At 33.9% G+C, this 26,089-nt stretch overlaps 2 protein-coding genes across 17 annotated transcripts in view; one reads left to right on the top strand and one right to left on the bottom strand.

Moving 5' to 3' along the window:
• The window catches only part of LOC106873822 (glycosaminoglycan xylosylkinase), a 424,441-nt gene that overhangs the window by 259,617 nt on the left and 138,735 nt on the right, over positions 1-26,089 (top strand). For all 5 annotated transcript variants that reach the window (XM_052970088.2, XM_052970079.2, XM_089357711.1 and 2 more), the window contains one exon: positions 4,627-4,750. In XM_052970088.2, the coding sequence (XP_052826048.1) occupies positions 4,627-4,750 (124 nt within the window). The remainder of the gene's footprint in view (positions 1-4,626; positions 4,751-26,089) is intronic.
• LOC106878725 (potassium channel subfamily T member 2) overlaps positions 1-26,089 on the bottom strand; it is a 668,752-nt gene that overhangs the window by 611,782 nt on the left and 30,881 nt on the right. The gene's annotated exons all lie outside the window — the stretch shown is intronic.

Genomic DNA, 26,089 nt, shown 5'->3' with positions numbered 1-26,089 from the left:
GCATGCTAACGATTCTGCCAGCTTACCATGTTAGAAGTGCTATTTAATAATATGAAAAACTATGAATAGCTATTATTTTCTTTCATAACAAATACTTAGTGTAGATATTGGTATCCAATATTCATTCATATATGTTGAACTTTTCACATATTTAACATATATTTGCATGGATTCACTTATATTATTAGAATGTGTGTGTATTGTCTAAGAATCCATAAGTTTGCCTTTTACTTCATACTAGCCATCTCTGAGGAACACAGTTATTAGATAATCTGTTATTAGATTCTTTATATTTGTCTTAATTGTTGAATTATAAGCATAGCATGCTGGAGCACAACCTTGATAGGTTTAATCAGACATATTGAACTAAGTATTTGTTTTCTAGTGTGATATTTTATCAATATCTTTCTGCTGAGTCACTAAGTGATGAGAACACAAGCCAGTGTCAGTTGTCAAGCACTGAGAAAAACAGAATGATGCACATACACTCACATGCATATTTATTACTATACATGCATAATGTGTGTGTGTGTGTGTTTGTGTAAATACATATGTATATACGTACATACCTGCAAACATAATGTTTTATACATACATATATACTAGAGTTATCCGTCATACGACAGGTAACTTTGGAAATATAACTTCACCACCATGGTAATATCAAGAGATATGGCATACATGCAATAATTCTAAGGTAACTTTTATGAAGTTTTCTTGGTGTTTATACAAAATGATGAAATGTATATTAATTTTCAAAGGTAAAATAATTATTACCATAAAATAAAATTAAATGAAACAAATTTTTGATTTGAATAACTCCTTGCATAACTACTCCAATGTTTACTTTGTTTCCTTCTCCGTTTCCTACTCTGTCTCTGATTTATTCTCTTTTACTGGTGTGTTCATGGATAACATTCTTTTACTCATTGTCTGCCATCAAGTCTAGTATATACACTTACCCTACTTCTCTTATGTGAACTCTCTTTGTATCTGTCATTTACTCTCCTTATCTCCTTCTCTTCATATATGATGTGAAGCAGGATTGGAGAAATCAAGCAAACATAAAATTAAATCAAGCTGAATTAAGTTAAAGCAAAATGAATTAAGTCATATTAATCAAGTTAAATTAAATTAGATCAAGCTAAGTTAAAAAGCTAATACAGATGGGGTAACAAGGTGATGTGGATGTAGATAATTGAGGACAAAAGACTTATTTAAACTTATCTGTGCATATCTCAGCATGCTTGCCTTGCCAGAGTAATTTCTTTGTGGAAGAGAAGGGGTTGATAAATGACTGAGACCTTTGGTGATATGCCATGCTTGAGAAGAGTCATCAACCAAGTGAAAGCATAGTTGTGGCTGATGTCGCTATCATATAACTGGCACTTGTGTTCAGTGGCATGTAAAAAGCACCCATTACACTCTTTGAGTGGTTGGCATTAGGAAAGGCATCTAGCCATAGAAACCATTCCAAATCAGATTGTAACCTGGTGCAGCTCCCCAGCTTAACAGTTTCATTCAAACTATCTATGCCATGCCAGCATGGAAAGCAGATGCTAAATGATGATGATTGTGATGATATATGTATATGTATGTATATATATATATGTGTGTGTGTATGTATAAGTATATATGTGTGTGTGTGTATACATATGTGTGTATATGTATATATATATATGTGTGTGCATATCTAAGTGTGTATATATATATATATATATATATATATATATATATATATATAGTTCAAACTTACTTGTAAAGGTAATGCATGCGTTCAATCGTGTGATACAAACAATATATGAGTCGTCGTCGTCGTCGTTTAACGTCCGCTTTCCATGCTAGCATGGGTTGGACGATTTGACTGAGGACTGGTGAAACCAGATGGCTACACCAGGCTCCAATCTGATTTGGCAGAGTTTCTACAGCTGGATGCCCTTCCTAACGTCAACATGCATTTATATGTACATGTATGTACATACCTTCATCTACATGTACATATAGATACATATCTGGGTACATGACGTTGCAAAAAGACATAGACAAAATGATAAACAAGGTACGAAAAACAAGCAGGCCACATAGAGAACATATCCTTCATCAGCTGCCACCATTAAAACACTGGCATTTCAAAGATATATATATATATATAATTATTGTTATTAGCAAAAACTCAAAGAATGGACAGGGAGGAAGATGGTAAATGTGGTAAGTTTGACTGATGATTGATTGGCTGTGTGTCTACATTCTCCCTAGGCTGCTTATTTTGATTTATTTATTTATATATTTATATCATAGCACCTCTTCATTGAAGAATCAAAGCCACACTTGTGGAAAATTCAGTAATTAGGGAATACACTTTCATTAATTAGTTTCACCTTTACTCTCTCTGTAATTATTTCACCACCACATTAATTCTCCCAAAGGGATTTGTCAACTTAGTGATTGAAAACAGATTTCCTTTATATAAATGAGAATCTATGCAGTAGCAGTATTTAGAATAACAAAATAATTTCATGAGACATAGTAGTGTGATTATTGGCTATTCAGTCAGACATTGCTATATTGTATTTTATTTACCCTTAGCAATGTTCCTCTTACTATCTCCTCCTACCTTACTGATTATAAGTTCCACTCCTTTACATTTACAGATTTAGCTTATAAGAAGATATCCAATTATAAATTAGTTCCTCTTAACATTATTGAAAGAACCTCATTTGCCAAATCGTTCTTGTTTATGTTACCTTGGAAAAGTGAAGTTAAAATTTCATTCAATACTTTATTTGATTTAAGACTGAAATGAAATATATCTTAACTCTATTACTTTGGAAGACTGAAGTTAAAATGAAAGCTACATGGATGTATTAGCTAGAAATTTTGAGTAAAATGATTTTTGTATAGAAATTAAGGCTCCCAAGAGACTGCTGTTCAACACTTAGCTAACTATTATATAAAGCTAGATATACTAAGCATTGTTGTTGTTGGCACTCCGTCGCTTAAAACGTCAAGAGTTCCAGTTGATCCGATCAACGGAACAGCCTGCTCGTGAAATTAACGTGCAAGTGGCTGAGCACTCCACAGACACGTGTACCCTTAACATAGTTCTCGGGGATATTCAGTGTGACACAGTGTGACAAGGTTGACCCTTTGAATTACAGGCACAACAGAAACAGGAAGTAAGAGTGAGAGAAAGTTGTGGTGAAAGTGTACAGCAGGGTTCGCCACCATCCCTTGCCGGAGCCTCGTGGAGCTTTAGGTGTTTTCACTCAATAAACACTCACAACGCCCGATCTGGGAATCGAAACCGCGATCTTATGACCGCTAGTCCGCTACCCTAACCACTGGGCCATTGCACCTCCACACTAAACATTATATCTAAAGCAAACCACAGACCCTTTAGCATTCCAACCAGCTATATCAGGCTCAAATATTCTACTTGTTTTATATTTGAACTGGCTAGATCTGGCCTCTTATAGATTCTGTACAAAATCATTCTACAAATAAACAATCATATCATCAAAGTCTCAGAGCCACAAGATAATGCATGCTTGATACAAAACAATGTGAATAAATGAGCATTACATTTGACAGAATAATCTGATTGCTATAGGGTTAAACACATCAGGATTAGTGAGTAGTAAATGAGTGTGACCCTGACAGTTTTATTTCCTTCAGTGATTTATATGTTTAATTCTTCTGTTAGTTTAACTGAAGAAAGTTTCTCTTTACTCTATTCATGACAAAAGTAGATAAACTGTAGGAAATCTTTTTCTTTTATTATTATTAATGAGGGTCATTATTATCACTAATGATGATTATTATATCAATCGTGATAATTGAGTAGATTAATATTATCAAAGTATCACTTTCTATATTGTCATTTTCACTGGCTTCGGGTGTAAAGATTTAAGAGGTGTTATCTTCATACTGAGCCTGCATCAGCTTATCAGTTGACTATTGAAACTTTGGCAGACAAGCAAGATGGGAACATTTGGAAATAATCTGGGAATCAGACAAAACTGATACATTTAACATGCCACAGGAAATAAATGCAGTTTTAAATAAGCCAGATATTTTTTCTTCAATATTTTCACTTCTGAAACAAATGAAGAACTCTATATGCAAATATTAAAATGTTGTCTGTATTACTTTTGATATTTTATTTTCAATTAATAGTTTTTAAAATCTATTGCATTTCAATGTTATCAACATTACATTTGGGAAAGTGAATCTTTTCATTTGTTTTAAATCTTCTTATTGCTTCCATATGCTAAGGAGAAGTCAAAATCTACTGCTTGATTCATATTATCTGCTGTCACTTTGTTCCTGCATATTTTAAATTCAAATAAACTCAGATTGTTATCTAGTATTTTTATCAACTCCATATATAGAAAAAATATAACAGAATTATTAATATACGCAAATGTAATACTTCATGCAGTAGTTATTTGTTTATTTGTAATATTTTTATGAGTTCTCTTGTCACGTTATTCTGTTCCAGGGCCATATAGAATAAAATAGTATTCTCCATTATAATTACTTTGAAAATCAATTGAATTTTATTGCTTTGCGAAAATTTAAAAAATTCAAGAAGAAATTAATTTTCAATACTCTTCAATTTTCCAGGAATGGTGCTGAAATCAATGGCAAATGAACCTGTGATTTATGCTGACATTGCTCCCAGAGGAACACAACTGAAACTCTTGCTAGTGTTAAAGGGAGGTCAAAAGGTTCTGTTTAAACCAAAATGGTATGTAGGAATTTTATGAAACATATATATTCACTGTTTATTAATTGTTAATTATGAAGCCTTTCAGATCTACTGAGTGAAACCTTTATATTTTAATTATTTATTTGTTTTGGACAGTCCTCCATTGCCTATAAAGATATAAATTTATAGTTATACCATCTCAGATAAAAAAAAAATCCTGTTTTCTTCACAGAACAACATGTATAAAGAAATAAAAAAAAAGGTCAAATTATATTTGTTATGTCACTCTGTTTTAAGACTTTCTTAATATGTTTTGCATGTCAGATTTTATTTCATGTTCTGTTGACTTGGCTTGCAACAACTGCAGCAACTGAAAACAGACAATTTATGTGACATATAGGAAACATTAATGTCAGTTATATAGCTTCACAGAACTTGTAATGAGAGTTACTAATGAGAGTGAGCTTAAAATTACTGGCTATGAAAGAAATGGACATTAATGTTGTCCACTTCCCTTCATATTTCTATTATTGGAATCGTGTTAAATCTGTAGAGTTATTTGGTGGTCAATTTACTTTACAATATCAGCGACATTTTGACAGAATATATCGCCGTCAATGAAGGTAAAAAATACCTGCCAATTTGTTCTAACAACTGCACACAAATCAAGGTCAATGATTTTAAGTGCTTTGGGTCCTTTGTTACTGACAGAAAGAAGGATTTTTTTTACATGCAAGAGACTAGCCTGGAGCACCTGAAATTAACTTCAGAAGATCTGGCAATTGAATATTTCTAAGTCAACAAAGTTTACCTTCTTCAGGGCATGTCTAAACAGCACACTTTCCTATGGTACTGAAATACAGATTATGAAGAAATGATTTCAAATTGCCTTGATGCCACATACACCAAGTTTCTAATGAGGGCTCAAAACTACTATTATTGCTCAATGCAGAGTAGGCTTTCCTGGCCATTGCTATTATGCTGAACAACAGGCTGTATCAAATGTTATATTTTGGGCACTTCTACACCATGAAGGGGAACGAAGACGATTCAGCTGTATTGATATTGTTGTCAGTGACACATGACCTAAAACTGAGGATCTAGGTAAGCTATTGAGGGGTAGAGATTCCTGATAAAATGCATCTTAGTTGCAGCCACTTGAAGAAGAGGAATGATTAAACATTTGTAGAAAGCTATCAAATGTGTGTGTGTGTGTGTGTGTACACGTTTCACTGCTTGACAACTAGTGTTTATGTCTCTGCAATGAAGTATTTCACCAAAAAGAAATCAATAGAATAAGTACCAGACAAATCATAATTAGAGAAGTCAATTTGATTGACTGATTTCTTCAAGGTAGTGCTCTAGCATGACTGCAGTCTAATGATTAAAATCAGTAAAAGAATAATATCATTGTTAATTCTCTAAACGAGGTATTAACAGTAACTGCACGATAAAGTGAAGTATATTGCCACTTAAATGTGGCTGACCCCTAGGGGTGGATGTTACTGTTGCTTTTAGCCCCAGGAGGACATCTCCTCCAGCTGGCTTATCAACACACTTCTGTGTCCTGTTTGTTTTGCCAAGGGAAGTTATCCCTCTCATCGTGATCTGTAGCACGAACGGACTCGAGTTTCAGGGTTATTTCCCTTTGTCAGCGTCCGATAGCCACCGATCTGCGATGAGAAGGCTAATTCTTGGCAAAACTTATGTATCTTTTTCCAGTGAAATTATTCACTGATATCGAAAAAGTGAAAACAAGCAATGTTAATTCTCTAAACGAGGTATTAACAGTAACTGCACGATAAAGTGAAGTATATTGCCACTTAAATATGGCTGACCCCTAGGGGTGGATGTTACTGTTGCTTTTAGCCCCAGGAGGACATCTCCTCCAGCTGGCTTATCGACACACTTCTGTGTCCTGTTTGTTTTGCCAAGGGAAGTTATCCCTCTCATCGTGATCTGTAGCACGAACGGACTCGAGTTTCAGGGTTATTTCCCTTCGTCAGCGTCCGATAGCCACCGATCTGCGATGAGAAGGCTAATTCTTGGCAAAATAATATCATTGTTTCTTATTCAAATAGATCATAAAGTGTTAACAGCATCTACTTGTTAATCACTTGTATGAATTGTGCTTATTTTCAGCTTGGTTTTAATTAGTGAAAAATAAGCAGGTATAGGTTATAATTGTGCATCGTATAAGGTAGGAAACTGTTTGGAGTAGATGTATGTTGGCGCACTAAAATATATATTCACCATAATAGTATCTTGTGTTGGTAGAAATGCTTGGTTGCTATGAAAATCATCAGTGATTTTCAGAACTAAAGATCAAAGTAAGATTAAGGATTGGAGATTTGTGGGGCAAGGTTTAGTGTCAACAATGAGGTTTGATCTCTCTTTTGATTTTGCAAACTATTTTCCAGCACAACAAACTTGAAGCTGTTTGTCATACTGTGTGTTTTTTACTTTTTAGTGTTTATTTTTCATATTGGATAGAGATTTGCTTATTCTAAAGTGTTGGATCTCCTCATTAATGTACATTATTTACATTATTTACATTTGACGGATATTTGTCCTCATCTTGTTTGATGTTAACACAATGTTTCGGCTGATATACCCTTCAGCCTTCATCAGGTGTCTTGGGGAAATTTCAAAACTGGGTTCTCATTCCTAAGGTATTTTTCGATGTTATTATTGTTATTATTATTATTATTATTATTATTATTATTATTATTATTATTATTATTAATTGGAATCGAATACAGAATCTTGGGGTTAGTAGCCTGCGCTCTTAACCACTACGCAATATAACCTGAATAATAATAATAATAATAATAATAATAACAACAATGACAACAACAGCAGCATCGAAAAATACCTTAGGAATGAGAACCCAGTTTTGAAATTTCCCCAAGACACCTGATGAAGGCTGGAGGGTATATCAGCTGAAACGTTGTGTTAACAACAAACAAGATGAGGACAAATATCTGTCAAATGTAAATAATGTACATAATTCCTCATCACTTAATTACAGAACTCTTCATTAATGCTAACCACTGAACTGTGAATCATATCTAAAAACTGTTGGGACAATGATGAAACTTCATTGCACTTGTTCAGTTTGTTAGAAATAGCAGCCAGATATTTCTCAAATCGTACCTTACAGAAAAATATAGCACTTGTTATACATACAAAAAGATGAGATGGCGATGGTTAGAACTCTTTTGATCATAAGACTGTTTGATCAGAGAATGCCTAGGGCTAAACAACAATGCCAGTGACATGAAAATTGTTGTTAGCCAGCTGAACAGAAATTAGGAGAGTAGCCAATCTTTTTTCAACTTTATTGTGCAGGTGGTTAGTAATCAAACACATTTCAATGAGCTATTCAAGAGAAACAGCAGTCAGATTTACATTTAGTCTATGTTAGGCTGTGTTGATATAAAAATTGTAGTTAATATTAGAAGAAAAGAAACATTTTTTTTTTTTCCAAAGCCAACAGCTCTGTTGTTATGAATGTCAAATTCTTCAACAAATACATGGGTATCTGTTGCCATGAAACAAATGATGTTTGTTTTGAACTGAAATAGCATTGGCAGTTTATTGCTCTCCTATTAAAATTTGTTAAATTCTTGTCATCATCATCATTGAGGAGGTGATTACAAATCTAATATAGAAGAAAACTGTATTAGTTTGAGAAATGTGTCTTAATATTGCCATCTTTGTAAAGGATGGGAAAATACAACTCTGTATTTGATATACCTAAAAACTTATATCATCAATATTTTTTTCCATTTCTCCCCTCAACCATTTTTTTTTTCTTTTCGTGTTCCTTTTCTCACTCTGTCTCTTTCTTTGTCACCTTTTTTGTTCTCTCTTCACCATTTTCCTTCTGCCTTTTAACACCTTTCACCTTTATCATACAGATGGAAGACAACTTGCTCACAAATAAATACTTCCTTCATTCAATATTTAATATCATTATCATTGTGTAAACATCATCCTCACATATTATTGGTATTACTGTCTTCTGAAATTCTTAGTCTTAATACTCAATTTCTGTGCTGGCACAAATATGAAAGGTATTAATTTTTTTTTTATTATTATATTTGTCCCATTATTCAATAAAACACTTCTGTAGCAATACAATTATCAATAAGAACATATAAAGACAACATCAGAATTAATAATTCATTTAATATGAAAAATTACATTCTATTAGCAATCCTTGTTCCACCTGCACAAAATTTCATATTTATCACAAAAGTAGCAATTAAATGGAAAAATGTATTGAGATTCTGTATAGAGAAAAAAAAAATTCCAAGTTCAAATCAAGATGAGTGGAGTGTGTAATTAGATAGACAGGCAGGCAGGCAGATTGACAGGCAGGCGGACAGATGTGACTCCAGAAAATATATACTAATACATACACAAATGCCCACAGTGAAAAATGCCACTTCACACTCCATAAATGTATATAGTAATTCACACACAAACACTTGCACACACTTTCACATGTAATTATCAATGTCTGTCTGTCTGTCGCATGTACATTGTAAGCTGATGTGCAAAGATTGGAAAGGCATGAAATGAGTCTTGAGACTTCTTCAGGAAAGATATTTCTTAATTTCATGGAAGTACAAAATTCTTATCTCTTTACACTAGCTCTCTTTTTAAACCAATATCCAACATCAGTATTGAAAGGATGCAGCATTTATGTGCTAAGATGTGTCCTTTAAAATAATTTATAAATGCAATTTTAAAGCAGTGTTTCAAAGACTTAATGCCTCAGTTTGAATATTTTCTTTATTTATTACTATATCCTGTTTCATGTCTGTTGTAATGAATTAAATGAAACATTTGAAAAACTTCCAAGGAAATCAATATGACATCTCTGCTGAGTAAAATGAGTAAATTGCTGGACCTTCATTACCTATCTACAAATTCTATATAGGGTCAGATCATGTGATCGCGTGACTGACCAGACTATCAGATATTGTTACACATCATTGGTCACAATGCGCTTTTGCATTGTTTTAGCCTTCAAATGGTACCATATTGCTGGCTAGGCAAGCAGATCAACAATCCCCACTGATTGAAGGGGAACTGGAGCAATGTGAAATGAAGTGCTTTGCTCAAAAAGCAACACGCCGCCCAGTCAGGGAATTGAACCCATGAACTAGTGATTGTGAGTGCAACAGCCTAACCACTAGGCTACATGCCTTCACATAAGATCAAATACCAGGTTAAAAGTATTTTCATTTATTTGAAATTGCAAGTTTTATGGATTTTTCAGGTGAAAGTGCCAGTGTTCAAAACATTTTCTAACCCTTCCTAGACTGCTGAGTGAGATTTATGAAGTTGATTTTCAGTTTGAATATCAGTAGGTTGATATCAGAAGAAAATTCCAGAGGGAGTGTTTCTGAAGGGAAAGGATTAGAATAAGTATTTAGTGTAGGGGCCAAGGAGTTGAGATATTGTAGAAGTGACAAAATGTAAAAACAAAAGAGTATTTATGGCAACTAGATATATGAATTATATTATAATAGTAAATGTTATAGAACAATTCTGGTTGCATATATAACAAGTGTAGCAGACTATGTGGGAAGAATTGTTATGTAAAAGTTACATTTTGTCATACTGTTGTCAGAAGTTTTCTAAAACTGTCATGATAAGGAGGAAGGGAAAATATTTTCTTAACTCACTTCTGTGAAATATCAAACACATCTTCAAAATTAAATACCAACTTTATAAAATGTCAAAAATCATTGGAATTCACACTGAAATCATCGTTAGTGTCATAAAGAAAACATCTCTTCTGGTTTCTCAACAATTTTTGATCCGGTGCTGGTAATTGCAATGTTAATTTGCTAACACTCTTTACTGTATTGCACTTTGGGTGTTATTTTATGTTTTTCTTTTGAAGAAAATGACTTTTTCGATAAGAGATTAATATATATAGGCGCAGGAGTGGCTGTGTGGTAAGTAGCTTGCTTACCAACCACATGGTTCCAGGTTCAGTCCCACTGCGTGGCACCTTGGGCAAGTATCTTCTACTATAGCCTCGGGCCGACCAAAGCCTTGTGAGTGGATTTGGTAGACGGAAACTGAAAGAAGCCTGTCGTATATATGTGTGTGTGTATATATATATATATATATATATATATATATATATATATATGTATGTGTGTTTGTGTGTCTGTACTTGTCCCCCCACCATCGCTTGACAACTGATGTTGGTGTGTTTACGTCCCCGTAACATAGCGGTTCGGCAAAAGAGACTGATAGAATAAGTACTAGGCTTACAAAAAATAAGTCCTGGGGTCGATTTTCTTGACTAAAGGCGGTGCTCCAGCATGGCCGCAGTCAAATGACTGAAACAAGTAAAAGAGTATATTTTGTTGTCAAGTTTATTTGCTCCTACAGGCCAGATTCAATGAATGGATTTCTGAAGTTTCTTTGGTGTAAAATAAGGAAAATGCCGATAAATGCATGTTGCCTGAAATATTCTAATACATTATGCAGTTTTATGAATTACTACTATTCATAATTATATATATATATATATATATATATATAATACTATATACGGATCTTTTTTAAAATGGGGGCCACATTTTTCATTAACGAAACACTTTGAAATTGGAACACTGGTAGAATGTGTCATATAAAACATCTTTTTCTCTTAGTCTTCTTTAAAAAAAAAGAAATCCATAAGTTATTCCATGTGAAAGTTGTCGTATTTCTGTAATTTCAACCAATCACTGACGTCCATTCAGCCGATATACATTAAGTGCCGACTACATAAACAAACGATTCTGAAACAATTAACCCTAACCCTAACCGTAGGGTTAGGGTTAAAGCAAATTTAAAATGAAAAAAGCAAATAAAACGAAGGTATGGAGATTAAATACGCTTTATATCGCTTAATCAGCCAAAGGAGTAAATGTAAACAACTGAATACTTGTCAGTGATTGGTTGAAATTATCGAAATAAGACAATTTTTTACATGAAATAAATTCGAATACAAAAATATTTTTCTGTTCTATAACACAAAATAGATAAGTATATGAAGTTTGAAAGTCTTTCCGTACCAAAAACATTACGTAAAACATTAATGAAAAATGTGGCCCCCGTTTTAAAATAGATCCCTATATACAACTATGTATATTCTTATATAACAATATTTATTTTGTTATATAGTTATATATATATTTCTGCACACACAATACACGTGTGTTTTGTGTGTGTGTGTGTTGGTATATATTCTTTTATTTTTTTATTTGTTCCAATCATTTGACTGCATCCATGCTGGAGCACCGCCTTTTAGTCGAACAAATGGATTCCACAACTTATTCTTTGTAAGCTTAGTACTTATTCTATTGGTCTCTTTTGTCAAACTGCTAAGTTACAGAGATGTAAACACACCAGCATCAGCTGTCAAGCAATGGTAGGGAGGGACGCAGACATACAAACACACACACACACACACACACACACACACACACACACACACATACATCTATACAAGGGGCTTCTTTCAGTTTCCGTCTACCAAATCCACTCACAAGGCTTTGGTTGGCCTGAGGCTATAGTAGAAGATACTTGCCCAAGGTGCCATGCAGTAGAACTGAACCCGAAACAATGTGGTTGGTAAGCAAGCTACTTACCACACAGCCGCCATTCCTGTGCCTATCTATCTATCTATCTATCTATCTATCTATATAGATATAGATAGATAGATAGATAGATAGAATAACACATATATGTAGATATATATATATAGAGAGAGAGAGAGGGGGGGGAGAGAGGAGAGAGAGAGAGAGAGATGTGTATAAAGTGGGATACTGCTAGATAGTACAAAATAGTCCTGAATAGAGAAAATGGGAATGATGGAAAGTAAGAACTGCACAGGTGATGAGGCTCTGCTGGATTCTAAACCCATCCAACTCATACAAATGGCAAATAAACTTAAAATGATAGTTTCTTCAAGACCTCTTCTTGTCAGAGTTAACCATCTGTCTGCATCTTATCAGTATTTTTCCTAAAATTCATGCCTGGGAAAAAATGCTTTTGTTATGGAAGACCAGCAGTTGTCCATTGAACAAATTTTTTTCTTCTTCATGTCACACACTCTTTCCCTTGTCACACAAGGGAAAGGGAATGACATTTACAGCTTGGTACCAGTGTTGCCACACACTTACTCAGAACATAAAGATCTTGTACAAATACCATAGAACATCTTATCCAACACTCTAATAACTGTGACAGTCCACCTCTCCAGATGGGTACTTTATTTAATTAATCAAACTTGAAAAGATAAAAGATCCCAGCAGTATTTGAACCCAGGTTGGAACGAACATGGACACACACACACACTCTCTCTCTCTCTCTCTCTCTCTCTCTCTCTCTCTCTGTCTCTCTCTCTCTCTCTCTCTCTGTCTCTCTCTCTCTCTCTCTCTCTCTCTCTTTCTCTCTCTGTCTCTCTCTCCCTCTCTCTATCTCTCTCTCTCCCTCTCTCTCTCTCTCTCCCTCTCTCTCTCTCTCTCTCTCTCTCTCTCTCTCTCTCTCTCAATATTTCCTATTGCATTCCCCAGACAGAATTATATTTTTTGTTAATGAAGCAAAGATTTTAATAATCAATGATAATGATGAAATTACGTAATGTTTGGAGACAGCAAACAAAATTGTTCAGAAAACAAAATTGATTATTTTCTTAAATGCACAATTCTTTGATTGAACTACACCATACAAATATGAAACTGATAAATCTTACTATTTTACTCAAGCAGGCTATTGTTAATTTTCCTCTCCTTGATGAAAGAAGCTCTTTTGCTTTTATTCAATAAAGAACATATTTTCCTCTGTACCTAATATTAATGAATAATATCACAAGAGATGCCACATGCCTCACATCATAACCATACAGATGTGTTATTCTGTCACAGCTGATCTCTCTGGTTGGTAATAGGTTTGTTATTTTGAAGGCAACTATAAAATTTTTATTTGAATTTGCAGGTGTAGCTGTGTATTAAGCAGTTCACTTCCCAATAACATGGTTTCAGGTTCAGTCCCACTGTGTATCATCTTGGGCAAATGTTTTCTACTATAGTGTCAGGCCAACCAAAACCTTGTGAGTGAATTTGGTTAGCAGAAACTGAAGGCAGCAAGCTGGCAGAAACGTTAGCGTGCCGGGCAAAATGCTTAGCGGTATTTCGTCTGCTGTTACATTCTGAGTTCAACTGCCGAGGTCGACTTTGCCTTTCATCCTTTCGGGGTTGATAAATTAAGAACCAGCTACACACTGGGGTCGATGTAATCAACTTAATCCATTTATCTGTCCTTGTTTGTCCCCTCTATGTTTAGCCCCTTGTGGGCAATAAATAAGAAACTGAAAGAAGCCCCTTGTATGTGTATAAATATATATATAATGTGATTGGCTAGACTATTGGATGTTATACATCACTGGTCACAATGCACTTTGCATCATTATAGCTTTTAAATGAGGCCACCCCACTGGCTAGTTAAGCAGGTTAACATTTTGATTGAAAGGCTGTTCCATTGCAGAGTTACCCATTTATATCTGGGTGAACTGAAGCAACATGAAATAAAGTGTTTTGCTCAAGAGCCTGGGAATTGAACTCACTATCTAGTGATTATGAGTGCAACACTCTAACTAATAGGCCATGTTCCTTCTCACACACATCATATTTGTATTGGAGTAGATGTGTGTTACCATCTCCTTCCTTTGAAATTGCATGACAATTGTAAGCAAGTGTCACCATGATGCAAGAGTCTCCTTCGTTTCCAGACTTCTGCAAAACATGTCTGATCATGGGAAAATATTACCTTATTTGGAAACAGGTGATGGTTGGCAACAAGAAGGGCATCTGGTCAAAGAAAATCTGACTCAACAAATTCCATCAGACCTATGTGATCATAGAAGAGTGGATATTAAAATGATGATGCTAATCAGTGAAATCATAACAGTGAAATGATAGATTTAATTTATATGGTGGTATCCTTATAGTATCCACTCTCTCTTGATGAAATAATTCCTCTTCAAATTATTAGAAACATGAGAACCAATGATAGAAAAGACAATATTGAAAATTAAAACAAGACTAATACAACAGATGTAAATCAAAGCAGAAATTAGGAAACAAAAGGAAGTGTAGAATTGGACAGTTGATTGTTACAAGAACTTGAATATAAAATTAGATGTGTGAAAGAACATATTGATGTATTCAGATTTTGAACTTGTGAAGTTTATGTTGTTGCATTTTTGTACTGGTTTCAGTTATTTTAACTGTGACCATGCTGGGCCACCATCTACAAAGATTTAGGTGAGTGGTCATGTTGACTGCAGTACATATTTCATTCTAGTATTTATTTAATAAATCTTTTTCGTTTATATTTTTAAACCTTAAGTCATAAACAACACTTTTTTTTTTAGTAATCTCAAATGCAGAGACACACACACAAACACACACGCACACACACACACACATATATAACAGGTTTCTGCACAGTTTCTACCTACTAAAGTCCACTCACAGGTTACTGGTTAATGTTAAGTCTGTATTAGAAAGCACCTGCTCAAGGTGCTGTATAGGTAGAAATAAAAATTGAATTGAATTTGAGGCTTTAAAGTTGAAGTAGTTGTTGTTTAGCATCAGTTCAGTCCTGACCAAACTGACCTATAGTCAATGACATTCCAGCCATGACTATCTTGTTTTATTTTCAAACACAGGTTTGAAGGAGAGTTAGTTGCTGTTTCTTGTAGGTTGAGTGAGGCTTTCTCATTTGCTCATAAAAATTAATGCTGTTGTTGTTGCTTGGCTTTATTCATTGAGCTGTGAAATTATCAAACAAGTATATTCTATTAAATATTTATGATGTTTATGATAGTTTAGTTAAATCATTTGCATTGGAATTAGTTTCTCAAATTTCAGTGGTTGGAAATTATATCTTCTGCAATGACTGTTTACAAGGAATTTTAACTATGGCTATTGAAAGGAGACTACTTGTGCAAACAAGAATGAATATTTTACTGCAAAATTATGTAATATTCAGCTTCACTTTTACAAGATGCAACTTAAAGATACATAGCATAATTGCATCCCTTATCTCAGTGCAATTGCTTGTTGCTCTGAGACTTTGTCTTGCAATTGCTTGTTGCTTGGCTATTAAAGGTTTTATTAAATTATGTTGCATGTTTTTATAGTTTTATTTTGAGATTGGTTCACTGGATACCAGTTTATTATTGAAAATTTCACTGTAAGGTTTTACTTTGCAGAAGAAGATCAATAATTGTCCTCTTGATGTGTGTGATTCAGGTTAAAATAGTCATTAAGTGTTTTATGTTAATTCCTTTATGATGTAAATTATGCCTGAGATGGTGATACTTCAAATTGATTGGGGACATGTCATAATAACATGTCCTGTCTCTGTTTAATATTTGTATGTTGTTTGAACAGCTGTTATTGATAGGATCTGTACACCAGTATAAAGAAATGTATCTATTTATAATTACACATGCAAATACATATGTGAAAAAATGCGCAGCCTTCATGAATTCATACTCCTTATCGACAATGACAAGAAATAGAATGTACTTCAATTTTGTTTTGAATTGAAACAAGTTTTAAATCTCATCTGTTGCAATTTAGTTGATGAATAAAATGAAGGTTGTTAATCTATATTAAATGTAACTGCTTTTTCTGATAATAATCAATTAGTATTTGGGGATTTCATTTTCTTTATCTTAGGCAAATACCATTTAAATACTCAGCATTTGAAAATAAATTGATTCAAATTTAAAATTAATGGATTTTTCTGAAGATCTATCAAGGTCAGGCTATGTCTAAATGTAATAACCTACTTCCGACTGATTTTGTCAATGAGATTCTTCTCTCCGATCCTCTTCAAATATTTCCACTAGGAATCCAAAAGTGGATATAGATCTTAACCTTAATGTAAACAGTCACTTTTGCCTTGCATTTTATAAAGTTATTCCAATCTATTTTCTTTTAATTCATTTGCTTTTACTAACCTTCTTTCTTCATATTGCTAAACGAGGATGAATCCTTGTGTGTGTGTGTGTGTGTGTGTGTGTGTGTGTGTGTGCACGTGTGTGTGCACGTGTGTGTGTACGTGCGTGTGTGTGTATTACATATTTATATAATGTACATTTGTGTGAATCCATGGCTTATAGAGATTACTTACATTGATATTGGCTGTTTTTCTTCATTGATAATCTTATTAAGCTTAGATGTTGGTATCTAGTTTTGTGGCATATATATATATATATATATCGTCGTCGTCATCGTTTAACGTCCGCTTTCCATGCTAGCATGGGTTGGACGATTTGACTGAGGACTGGTGAAACCAGATGGCTACACCAAGCTCCAATCTGATTTGGCAGAGTTTCTACAACTGGATGCCCTTCCTAACGCCAACCACTCAGAGAGTGTAGTGGGTGCTTTTACGTGTCACCCGCACGAAGGCCAGTCAGGTGGTACTGGCAACGGCCACACTCAAAATGGTGCATTTCATGTGCCACCCGCACAAAAAAAAAAAAAAAAAAAAAGATTTCGTGTGTCGCCCGCACATGAGCCAGTCCAGGGGAACCAGCAACGATCTCGCTCGAAAATCCTACAACGGCCCTGCACAAGAGCCAGTCCAGTGGCACTGGTAACGGTCTCGCTCGAAAAATTTCTTGTGTCACCCGCACAAGAGCCAGTCCAGGGGCACTGGCAACATAAATATATATATTATATATAAATATATATAATTAAATATATATATATATATAATTATACATATATAATATATATTATATATAATTATATATATATATATATATATATATATATATATATATATATATATATATATACATATATATATATATACACACACACATTTATTAATAAATCATCATATGCACAGTGAGAATCAAAGCAATGACATGCATATTTATTCTTAATACATTCCTGCATATATAGCAGCATCAGTCCCAAGCAATGATTAGGAATAAACAAACTTTGAGGTAGTTGAAATATGTTTTGGACATATTTTAAATTCTACAGGTAAATCCACTGCAGTTATCACAGACGAAATACTCTCTCTTATAGTAAAAGATGTAAAAACATCACATCTGCCTAGTGCCTCCCCCTATCAGATTCCCAGATACATGTTTCTGGCTCTTTAGCCTTCTTCATCAGGAAATACTGTAGAGAAATAACTCTGGGCAGATTCAAAGCTATAGCTTTAACAATCAACATCAATGACTGAGTTGTGCTATTGGACCACCTGATCAGGGTAAATATAGCATCATCAGTGCCAAGCAGTAATTAGAAATAAACAAAGTTTTATATATATATATATATATATATATACATATATATGTGTGTGTATATGTTTATGTATATCGCATGGCTCAGTGGTTAGAGCATTGAGCTCATAAGCACAAGGTAGTGAATTCAATTCCCAGACTAGGCTGTGTGTTGCGTTCTTGAGCAAGACCTTTTATTTCACATTGCTCCAGTTCACTCAGCTGTAGAAATGAGTTGTGCCAAGCTGTATTGGCCTTTGCCTATCCCTTGGATAACATCGGTAGCTGGTATGCATGAGCGACTGCTGGTCTTCGATAAATAACCTTGCCTAGACTTGTGACATAGAGAGTTACAGTCTAGGTGCCAACCCATGGTCATTCATGACTGAAGGGGGTACATCCATATATATATCCTGAGTTACATCTAGTTTAAAAAGCAACCACAGACAGCAATACTCAATTTATTAATTACTATAATATGAAGATAACTTGTAAAACATTATTTTATATATGTACATATATGTGTGTGTTGTGTGTGTGTCTGTTTAGGCATGTGTAATGTAAAAAGGGAGTATTCTACATTGGTAAATATTGATCACACTACACAATTCTAACACACATTAAGCACTTTTATGTTTCTTTCTCCCTCAAGATAAATGAAGATCATATCCCACCAACACACATATACTTCTGTATGTCATAAGAAGTGTCTAAAAGGGTTAGTATCAGGAAGAGCAATCTGTCTGAAAACACTGCCTCTCTCTAACCCATGCAAGCATAAAAAAAGCAAACATGATGATGATGTCTATGACAACATCAGTGGTAGTAGCTATTGTGTGTGTTGTGTGTGTACATAAAAGGAATTATGCAATATCTGTTGAAGCCTCTTGTATTTGTTTACAATATATATGTAAGTAGATGTTAATTTACAGTAACTTCTTACCTCTATGTGCTTTTCTTTTAGCAAATGGTTATGATGCAACTAAAGTGTTCCTATTTCCCTAACTATTCAGAATAACATGACACAAGTAGAAAAATATCTTATTTTACATAATCTGTGAGCCACCTTCCAAAATATTTCATCCTTTAATTATTCAAATATATATAAAAGAAGTGGAGGCTCAATAGCCCAGTGGTTAGGGTAGCGGACTCGTGGTCGGAGGATCGCGGTTTCGATTCCTAAACCGGGTGTTGTGTGTGCTTATTGAGCGAAAACACCCAAAGCTCCACGAGGCTCTGGCAGGGGGTGGTGGCAACCCCTGTTGTACTCTTTCGCCCCAACTTTCTCTCACTCTATCTTCCTGTTTCTTGAATAACGCTGCGATGGACTGGCGTCCCATCCAGCTGGAGGGAACACATACGCCATAGAAACCAGGTCCATGAGCCTGGCTAGGCTTTAAAAAGGGCGCATAAATAAAAATAAAATAAGTGACAGCTTCCAACTGTGCGCATGCACACACACACACACACAAGAAAGAGCATTTCAGAATTTGTTGGAATTTTTTTTAAACAAGCCATGATATGTAAAAGACATTAATGAAGGTAGCTTGTGGATATGTAATTTCATAGAGAAGAATTTTGATTTTATGAATTAATGACTCTTAAATTGCATTTATATTATCAATGACCTTATTTGTATTGATTCCTTTCTTCGGTTGACTATTGCATATCCCTAATATTTTAGCTTTGAGTATTTCTTGCTAGGAAAATTTCATATTTGCCTCACATGTCAAGCTCAAAATATTTTCTATCATTATCACAATCATTTTTACATAAATTTTTTTTCATAGTCATGGAAAATGTTCGTCTTTTTCTGTCATTTCACCTTTGAGGCCCAGCATCCAGAGATCTAACATTACCACTTCTTTCCACACCTTCTGCATTACCCTCTACAACCAACATATAACACTTTCCATCCAGTATACATCTTCCATTCACATGACATTACATTGCCAATTCACATGTTTTTCTTATGTATATTAGCTGATGACTTTTATTGTCCCATCACTCTCTTTGTTCACTTGTGTTTAGCCTTTCATTGAAGTTAGCATTACACATCCAGAGGGTTACTCTCATTATATTTCTTTCAAGTCTGTGCAGATTGTCTACATTTAATATATGTCATACAAGCATGTAGCATCACTTTTCTCATAATTGCTTTATACAAGCTGCCTTTTCGTAGATATAACATTGCTAACAGCTAATATTTAATTCAAAAAAGACTTACTTCTGTCCATATCTTCATTCTGTGACTTTGATTGAAATTTTTGCTCAAAACCATTTCTTCTCATGCCATTTATGTTAACAATGTCCTCAAAAAAAAATGAATAAAAATTATGCCTTTCCTTTTCAGTTAACCTATAAATCTCTTGTATTTGTGTCAGAAATCAATATATTATTATCAAATCTAGTAAACGACTTCTTTGCGCAAATGTTTTTTATCCATTTTTTGTCCACTGATATTTTTTTCCCCCTTCTAGACATATTTCCATGTTAGATTGGAATATCTCAAACATGGTGCTTTCTTTCTTAATCTCCATTCATATATATATATATATATATATATATATATGTGTGTGTGTGTATATATATATATATATATATATATATATATACATATATAAAAAGTCACATGTCAAAAACGATATATTAGAATTTGGAGTATATTACATCAATATTAATTCAGTAAGTGAAGAAACTAAGCAAGATCTGTACATAATTTCATAGACATTCTCAGTGATGACAAATGCTTTCTATTATCCCCAATATAACAGAGTAAGGATGATTTGTTGCTACAATAAATCCTATGTGTAGGCTGATGAAATAGAATGACTTTAATGTACAAGAGGAATAGAATATGTTTATTGTAGTGGCCACAATTAATTACACATAATTTATATATTCAATATAAACCATTTTAAAAATATGTGTGAATATGTTTTAAATATACTTAAAATAAATTATATATGTATAAAATGAATTTGACTACACTTTAACTCTTTAGCATTTAAACAGGCCATATCAAGCCAAAATATTCTACCTGTTTTATGTTCAAACCAAACAGATTTGATCTCATACACCTATCCTACAATGTCATTCTAAAAATAAACAGTCATGTCACTGGAATCTTGAAGCTGCAAGATAATGCATTAATTCAAAACAGTGTGAATAAGTAAGCATTGCATTTGATAGTGTAATCTGAATGCTAAAAGGTTAAAGGTAGTTAATATAGTGATTGAGGTGGGAGAAGTTAAAGTTACTTTTGTTTTATGTTTTCATTTTGTTTTCTGTACCCTCTATTTACATTAAAAAAGTTATTGATGACCCATTAACTTTTATAGGTGAGGTGTATACAGTATGGTATATAAGGTTAGATCTGTCTGTGTGGGTCAAAATATGAGAAGAAAATCTGAAATTTGAAAGCTTTGATCTTAACTATTATATATTATATGTTGTTCTTACTGCTGTATAGCTAATAATTACTAGATTTTCTGTTTAATATCTGAATTAGAAGAACATATTCATAACCCATATGTATCCTATGCTTTGAGAGTTAAAGAGATTAACTAAAAATAATCTGAAAATTTTTAAGTTTGTGTACTACAGAGATACACAGGACTTTCAAAGTTCTTTCAGGGCATATGGAATGAAGAATGACTTATAAATTTACTGTGGGTTTTGGAGAAAAAGGTAGAATGTAAGTATTAAAAGACAGAAAGATAATTATAATGTGTTAATTTGAATAGAAGTCAAATGTAGACTGAAAAATGTGAAAATCAACATCTGTTTTAGAAAACCAGCATCTGTTATAAGTGACAAAGAAAGAAGGGACACAATGTTAGTAAGCTAGGGATTGCAGTCTTTTATTGAACAAGAGTTTATTGATTATGTCAGAGACTATCTTTTCATCACAGGATTCCATTCAGCAAACATGGTATGAGTAAGGGAGAGGGTGAGGCTATGTCAACATGTCATTAATTAAAATAAATACAACTATGACTGTGTCATAAAGAAAGTTACTCTGAAATCATGTACTTCTAGATTCTATCCAACTACATGGCACCTAGGGTTGATGTCTTCTATAGTTTGGGTTGACCAATACTTTGGAAGTGGAATGTAATGCATGGAAACTGTACAGAAGCCTACTTTTATGTTCATCTTGTGCTCATCAAATAAGTAACTACATCACTCCATAAGATATTGATGTACAAAATAAATACCAGACTGAAATGAGTACTTGAATTGAATTGATATGGTTGAATAAAACCTTTGGATAACGTCCCGGCATAGATACAATCCAAAAAGTTAAAACTATAACAGCATGAAAGAGAAAAAGAATGCTATAGCTAGATTCCAGTTATTGAATAGGGGATGCTAAACCAGAATTTCAGTAATTAAATAAGGTCTCCTGCACCTACACCTAAATAAATTGTTTTATGCTAGGATTTTAGTAATTAGCTGCGAGAATTCAATGTTGTGATCGTTTATTTTTTAGAATGACAGTGTAGCGTAAGTGTAAAAGGCCAGATTGGACTGGTTTGAACATAAAACTGGTTGAATATTTTGGCCGGATATGGCTGGTTTAAATGCTAAAGGGTTAAATAGGGAACATGTGAGTAAATAATAAGACTTGCTAAAACATTAGTTGAATAATCTTTTGATGAGAGCAGTTTGACTCTGTACTGCAGGTATAATAAAACAGAGTTAACTGAAGTGTTGGATTGGTAGAATTATTATTAGTGATGGTCAAGAATGCTTTGTGGTATTTAGCTTCAACCCTTTATATTCTGATTTCAAATTTTGTCAGAATCAAATTTACCTTTTATCCTTCAGGGATCAGCACAATAAAGTAGCAAAGTAATAGAGTTAGTTTAACCCTTTAGCATCTAAACCAGCCATATCCAGCCCAAATATTCTACCTGTTTTAATGTTTGAACCAGCCAGATCTGGCTTTTCACACCTACTGTATAAAATAATCACATCATCAAAAGTTCAAAGCTACAAGACAGTGCATGATTAATTTAAAACAATGTGAAGAAATAAGCATTACATTTGACAGAGTAATCTAAATGCTAAAAGGTTAATTGACGAGTAGTGCCTCATAAACTTTTTCAAGCTAGAGACCATGGCTAAGAGTCTCAGATGAATCATCATAATGCTGTTTGTGCTTTAAGGGATTAATTAGGATGTGAGAGCCAATGACCACAATATTCTTCAGAAGTGCAATGACCAAGATATTATTAACTTTGAAAGACACATGTTTGACACTAATGTAAGTTGTAGTCAGCAGCTACAATTGCAAAGAATCAAATCAGTTCCTCATAGTTTCAACCAAGTGTTGCTTGATACTTACAAGTAGTTAATTCCTGTTTATCACTCATTGATTATAGAGTATATTGGCTCATTGTACTGATATAATTACTTCAAAGTTTATTTAAAGATGAGAAATGGTGATGGTTTGTACACTTAAAATTGGTACATATTGACTTATTGATATATCTAAACATAATTAAATATTAAAATATTTTCAAGTACTCTGTTTCGATGAGATTTTTATTTATTTATTTATTTATTTATTGATTTCCAATATAAAATATATTTATTATGACATTGTTCACTTGTGACTCATAATGTGTTCTTGTTTCTTTGTGATAAAACAAAGCAAAGCTAGACTAAATAATCAGTATGTAGGCTTACTGTAATATCATATTATTATATATAAAAAATAAATATATATCCAACAAGATTATATATCCATAACAATGTCTTGAAACATAATCTGATACTATATAAAATGACATATAGACATATATAATCTGTTTTTGTAATCATCATCATCATCAGTCCATTTTCCATGCTCGCATGGGTTCGATGGTTTGACTGAAAACTGATAAACTGGGGAACTGCACCAGGTTCCAATCTGATTTGGTATGGGATTGGAGTATGTATATATATATATATATATATATATATATATATATACAAAAACAATTGCAGCGTGGAAGGTGTTTGTAAGCCATTTAAAATAACACAAAAACCTGTTAGATTCACTTCAACATTTAAATTTAATTTGTCAAAATATTTTTGTCGCTTTGAGACTGCGACCTGTTCACTGACAAAATTCTGTTGTCAGTGAACAGGTCGCGGTCTCAAAGCGACGAAAATATTTTGACAAATTAAATTTAAATGTTGAAGTGAATCTAACGGGTTTTTGTGTTATTTTAAATGGCTTATAAACACCTTCCACACTGCAATTGTTTTCGTTCCAGCACACGATCTCAGATCAGGTCACTTGCTATGCAAGTGCATCTCCGTAACTATATATATATATATATATATATATATATATATATATATATATATATATATTATTTATATTATTGTTTGATTGAATGCCACGCATCCATTTCCAAGTAAATTTATATGTGTGTGTGTATGTGTGTGTGTGCATGTGTACACACACAACTGTATTGTGTACCTATGTATGTACATCTGTTTTTGTATATAATATGTTGTTTACATATTCATCATCATTATCATCGTTTAACGTCCATTTTCCATGCTAGCATGGGTTGGACGATTCGACCAGGGTCTGGGAAGCCAGGTGGCTGCACCAGGCTCCAGTCTGATCTGGCAGTGTTTCTACAGCTGGACGCCTTTCCTCTGTGAGTGTAGTGGGTGCTTTTTACATGCCACCAGCACAGGGGCCAGAGGAGGCGGGCAGCAGCCACGATCAGTTGGTGCTTTTTACTTGCCACCGGCACTGGCATCAGCCACGTTCAGATGATGCTTTTTACACGCCACCGGTACGGGTATCACAGCTACAATTTCCATTTGATTTTTATTTTGATGTTGATGTACTTGACTCAATAGGTCTCCTGAAGCACAGCAGGTTGCCCTATGATCCAAGGTAAGCCCAGCAGGTCGTCCTATGATCCAAGGTACTCTTGAATGGGCTGGGGCTGGTTATGCGAAACTGGTGTAGGATACTGCCATGAACTCACTTTATTTGCTGGGTCTTCGCAGTCACAGCATATCTCCAGAGGTCTCGGTCTTTCGTCATTGCCTCTGTGAAGCCCAACATTTGAAGGTCATGCTTGACCACCTCATCCCATGTCTTCCTGAGCCTACCTCTACCCTTGATTTCTTCAACTGTTTGGGAGTGGCACTTCTTCACACATCTCTCCTCATGACCATACCAGCGCAAATGTCTCTCTTGCATGCCACATCCGATGCTTCTTATGTCCAACATTTCTCTCAGGGCGCTTACACTCTGTCGTGTGTGCACATTGACATTACACATCCAGTGGATCATATATTATATACAATATATATATATATATATATATATATATATATATATATATATATATATACAAATATATATATACAGCAATATATATATGCTGTATATTTGTTTTTGTTGACAAGCTTTAATAACTCTATGGCATAGATGTAGCTAGGAAACACTCAGAATCATTTGATTAAGCAAATCTTTGATGAGAGGTATTTCAGCCTTGACCAGCAGGTCTTTTTACTGTTCAAAGCAAAGTGTCTCACAGGCTACTTTATACTGTGAGTCCTCTTTGTAAAATGTAAGGCGTGAATTGAAGGAAATTTGGTTCTATTTGTAGCAAGTCAAGTCATCATATACAGGCTCTTGGTGCTGATAGATAAGAGCCATGCTGTGAGCTGTACAATTTTCATGTTTGTGGCACCCCAATTCTGAGTTCAAGTTATACTGGGTCAAAATATTTTTTATTACCTCCAGAAATGTTAAAATAGAGTCTAAGAAGATGCTAGGTTTGGTTACTTCATCTGTGTCATCTTTCTTTACAAAACTGGTCATGTCACTAATCCAGAACAAATTCTAACCATGTAGTTAAATTTTTATGGAAGCGATTATCTATAAAATGAAGTTGTTTTCTTTCGTGAATGAATAACCTATCTCCTCATTAATCCACTATGAAATTCAGAATAAATTGTTCGACACAATTCCAGTTCAGAAACAGACTTAAAAGTGTATTTTGAGATAAGAGTTG

The sequence above is a fragment of the Octopus bimaculoides genome, chromosome 1, assembly GCF_046866305.1.
Source record: "Octopus bimaculoides isolate indiv1 chromosome 1, ASM4686630v1, whole genome shotgun sequence".
NCBI classification, from domain to species: domain Eukaryota; kingdom Metazoa; phylum Mollusca; class Cephalopoda; order Octopoda; family Octopodidae; genus Octopus; species Octopus bimaculoides.
The sequence above is the reverse complement of the archived record's forward strand: the minus strand, read 5'-3'. Positions and strand labels throughout refer to the sequence as shown.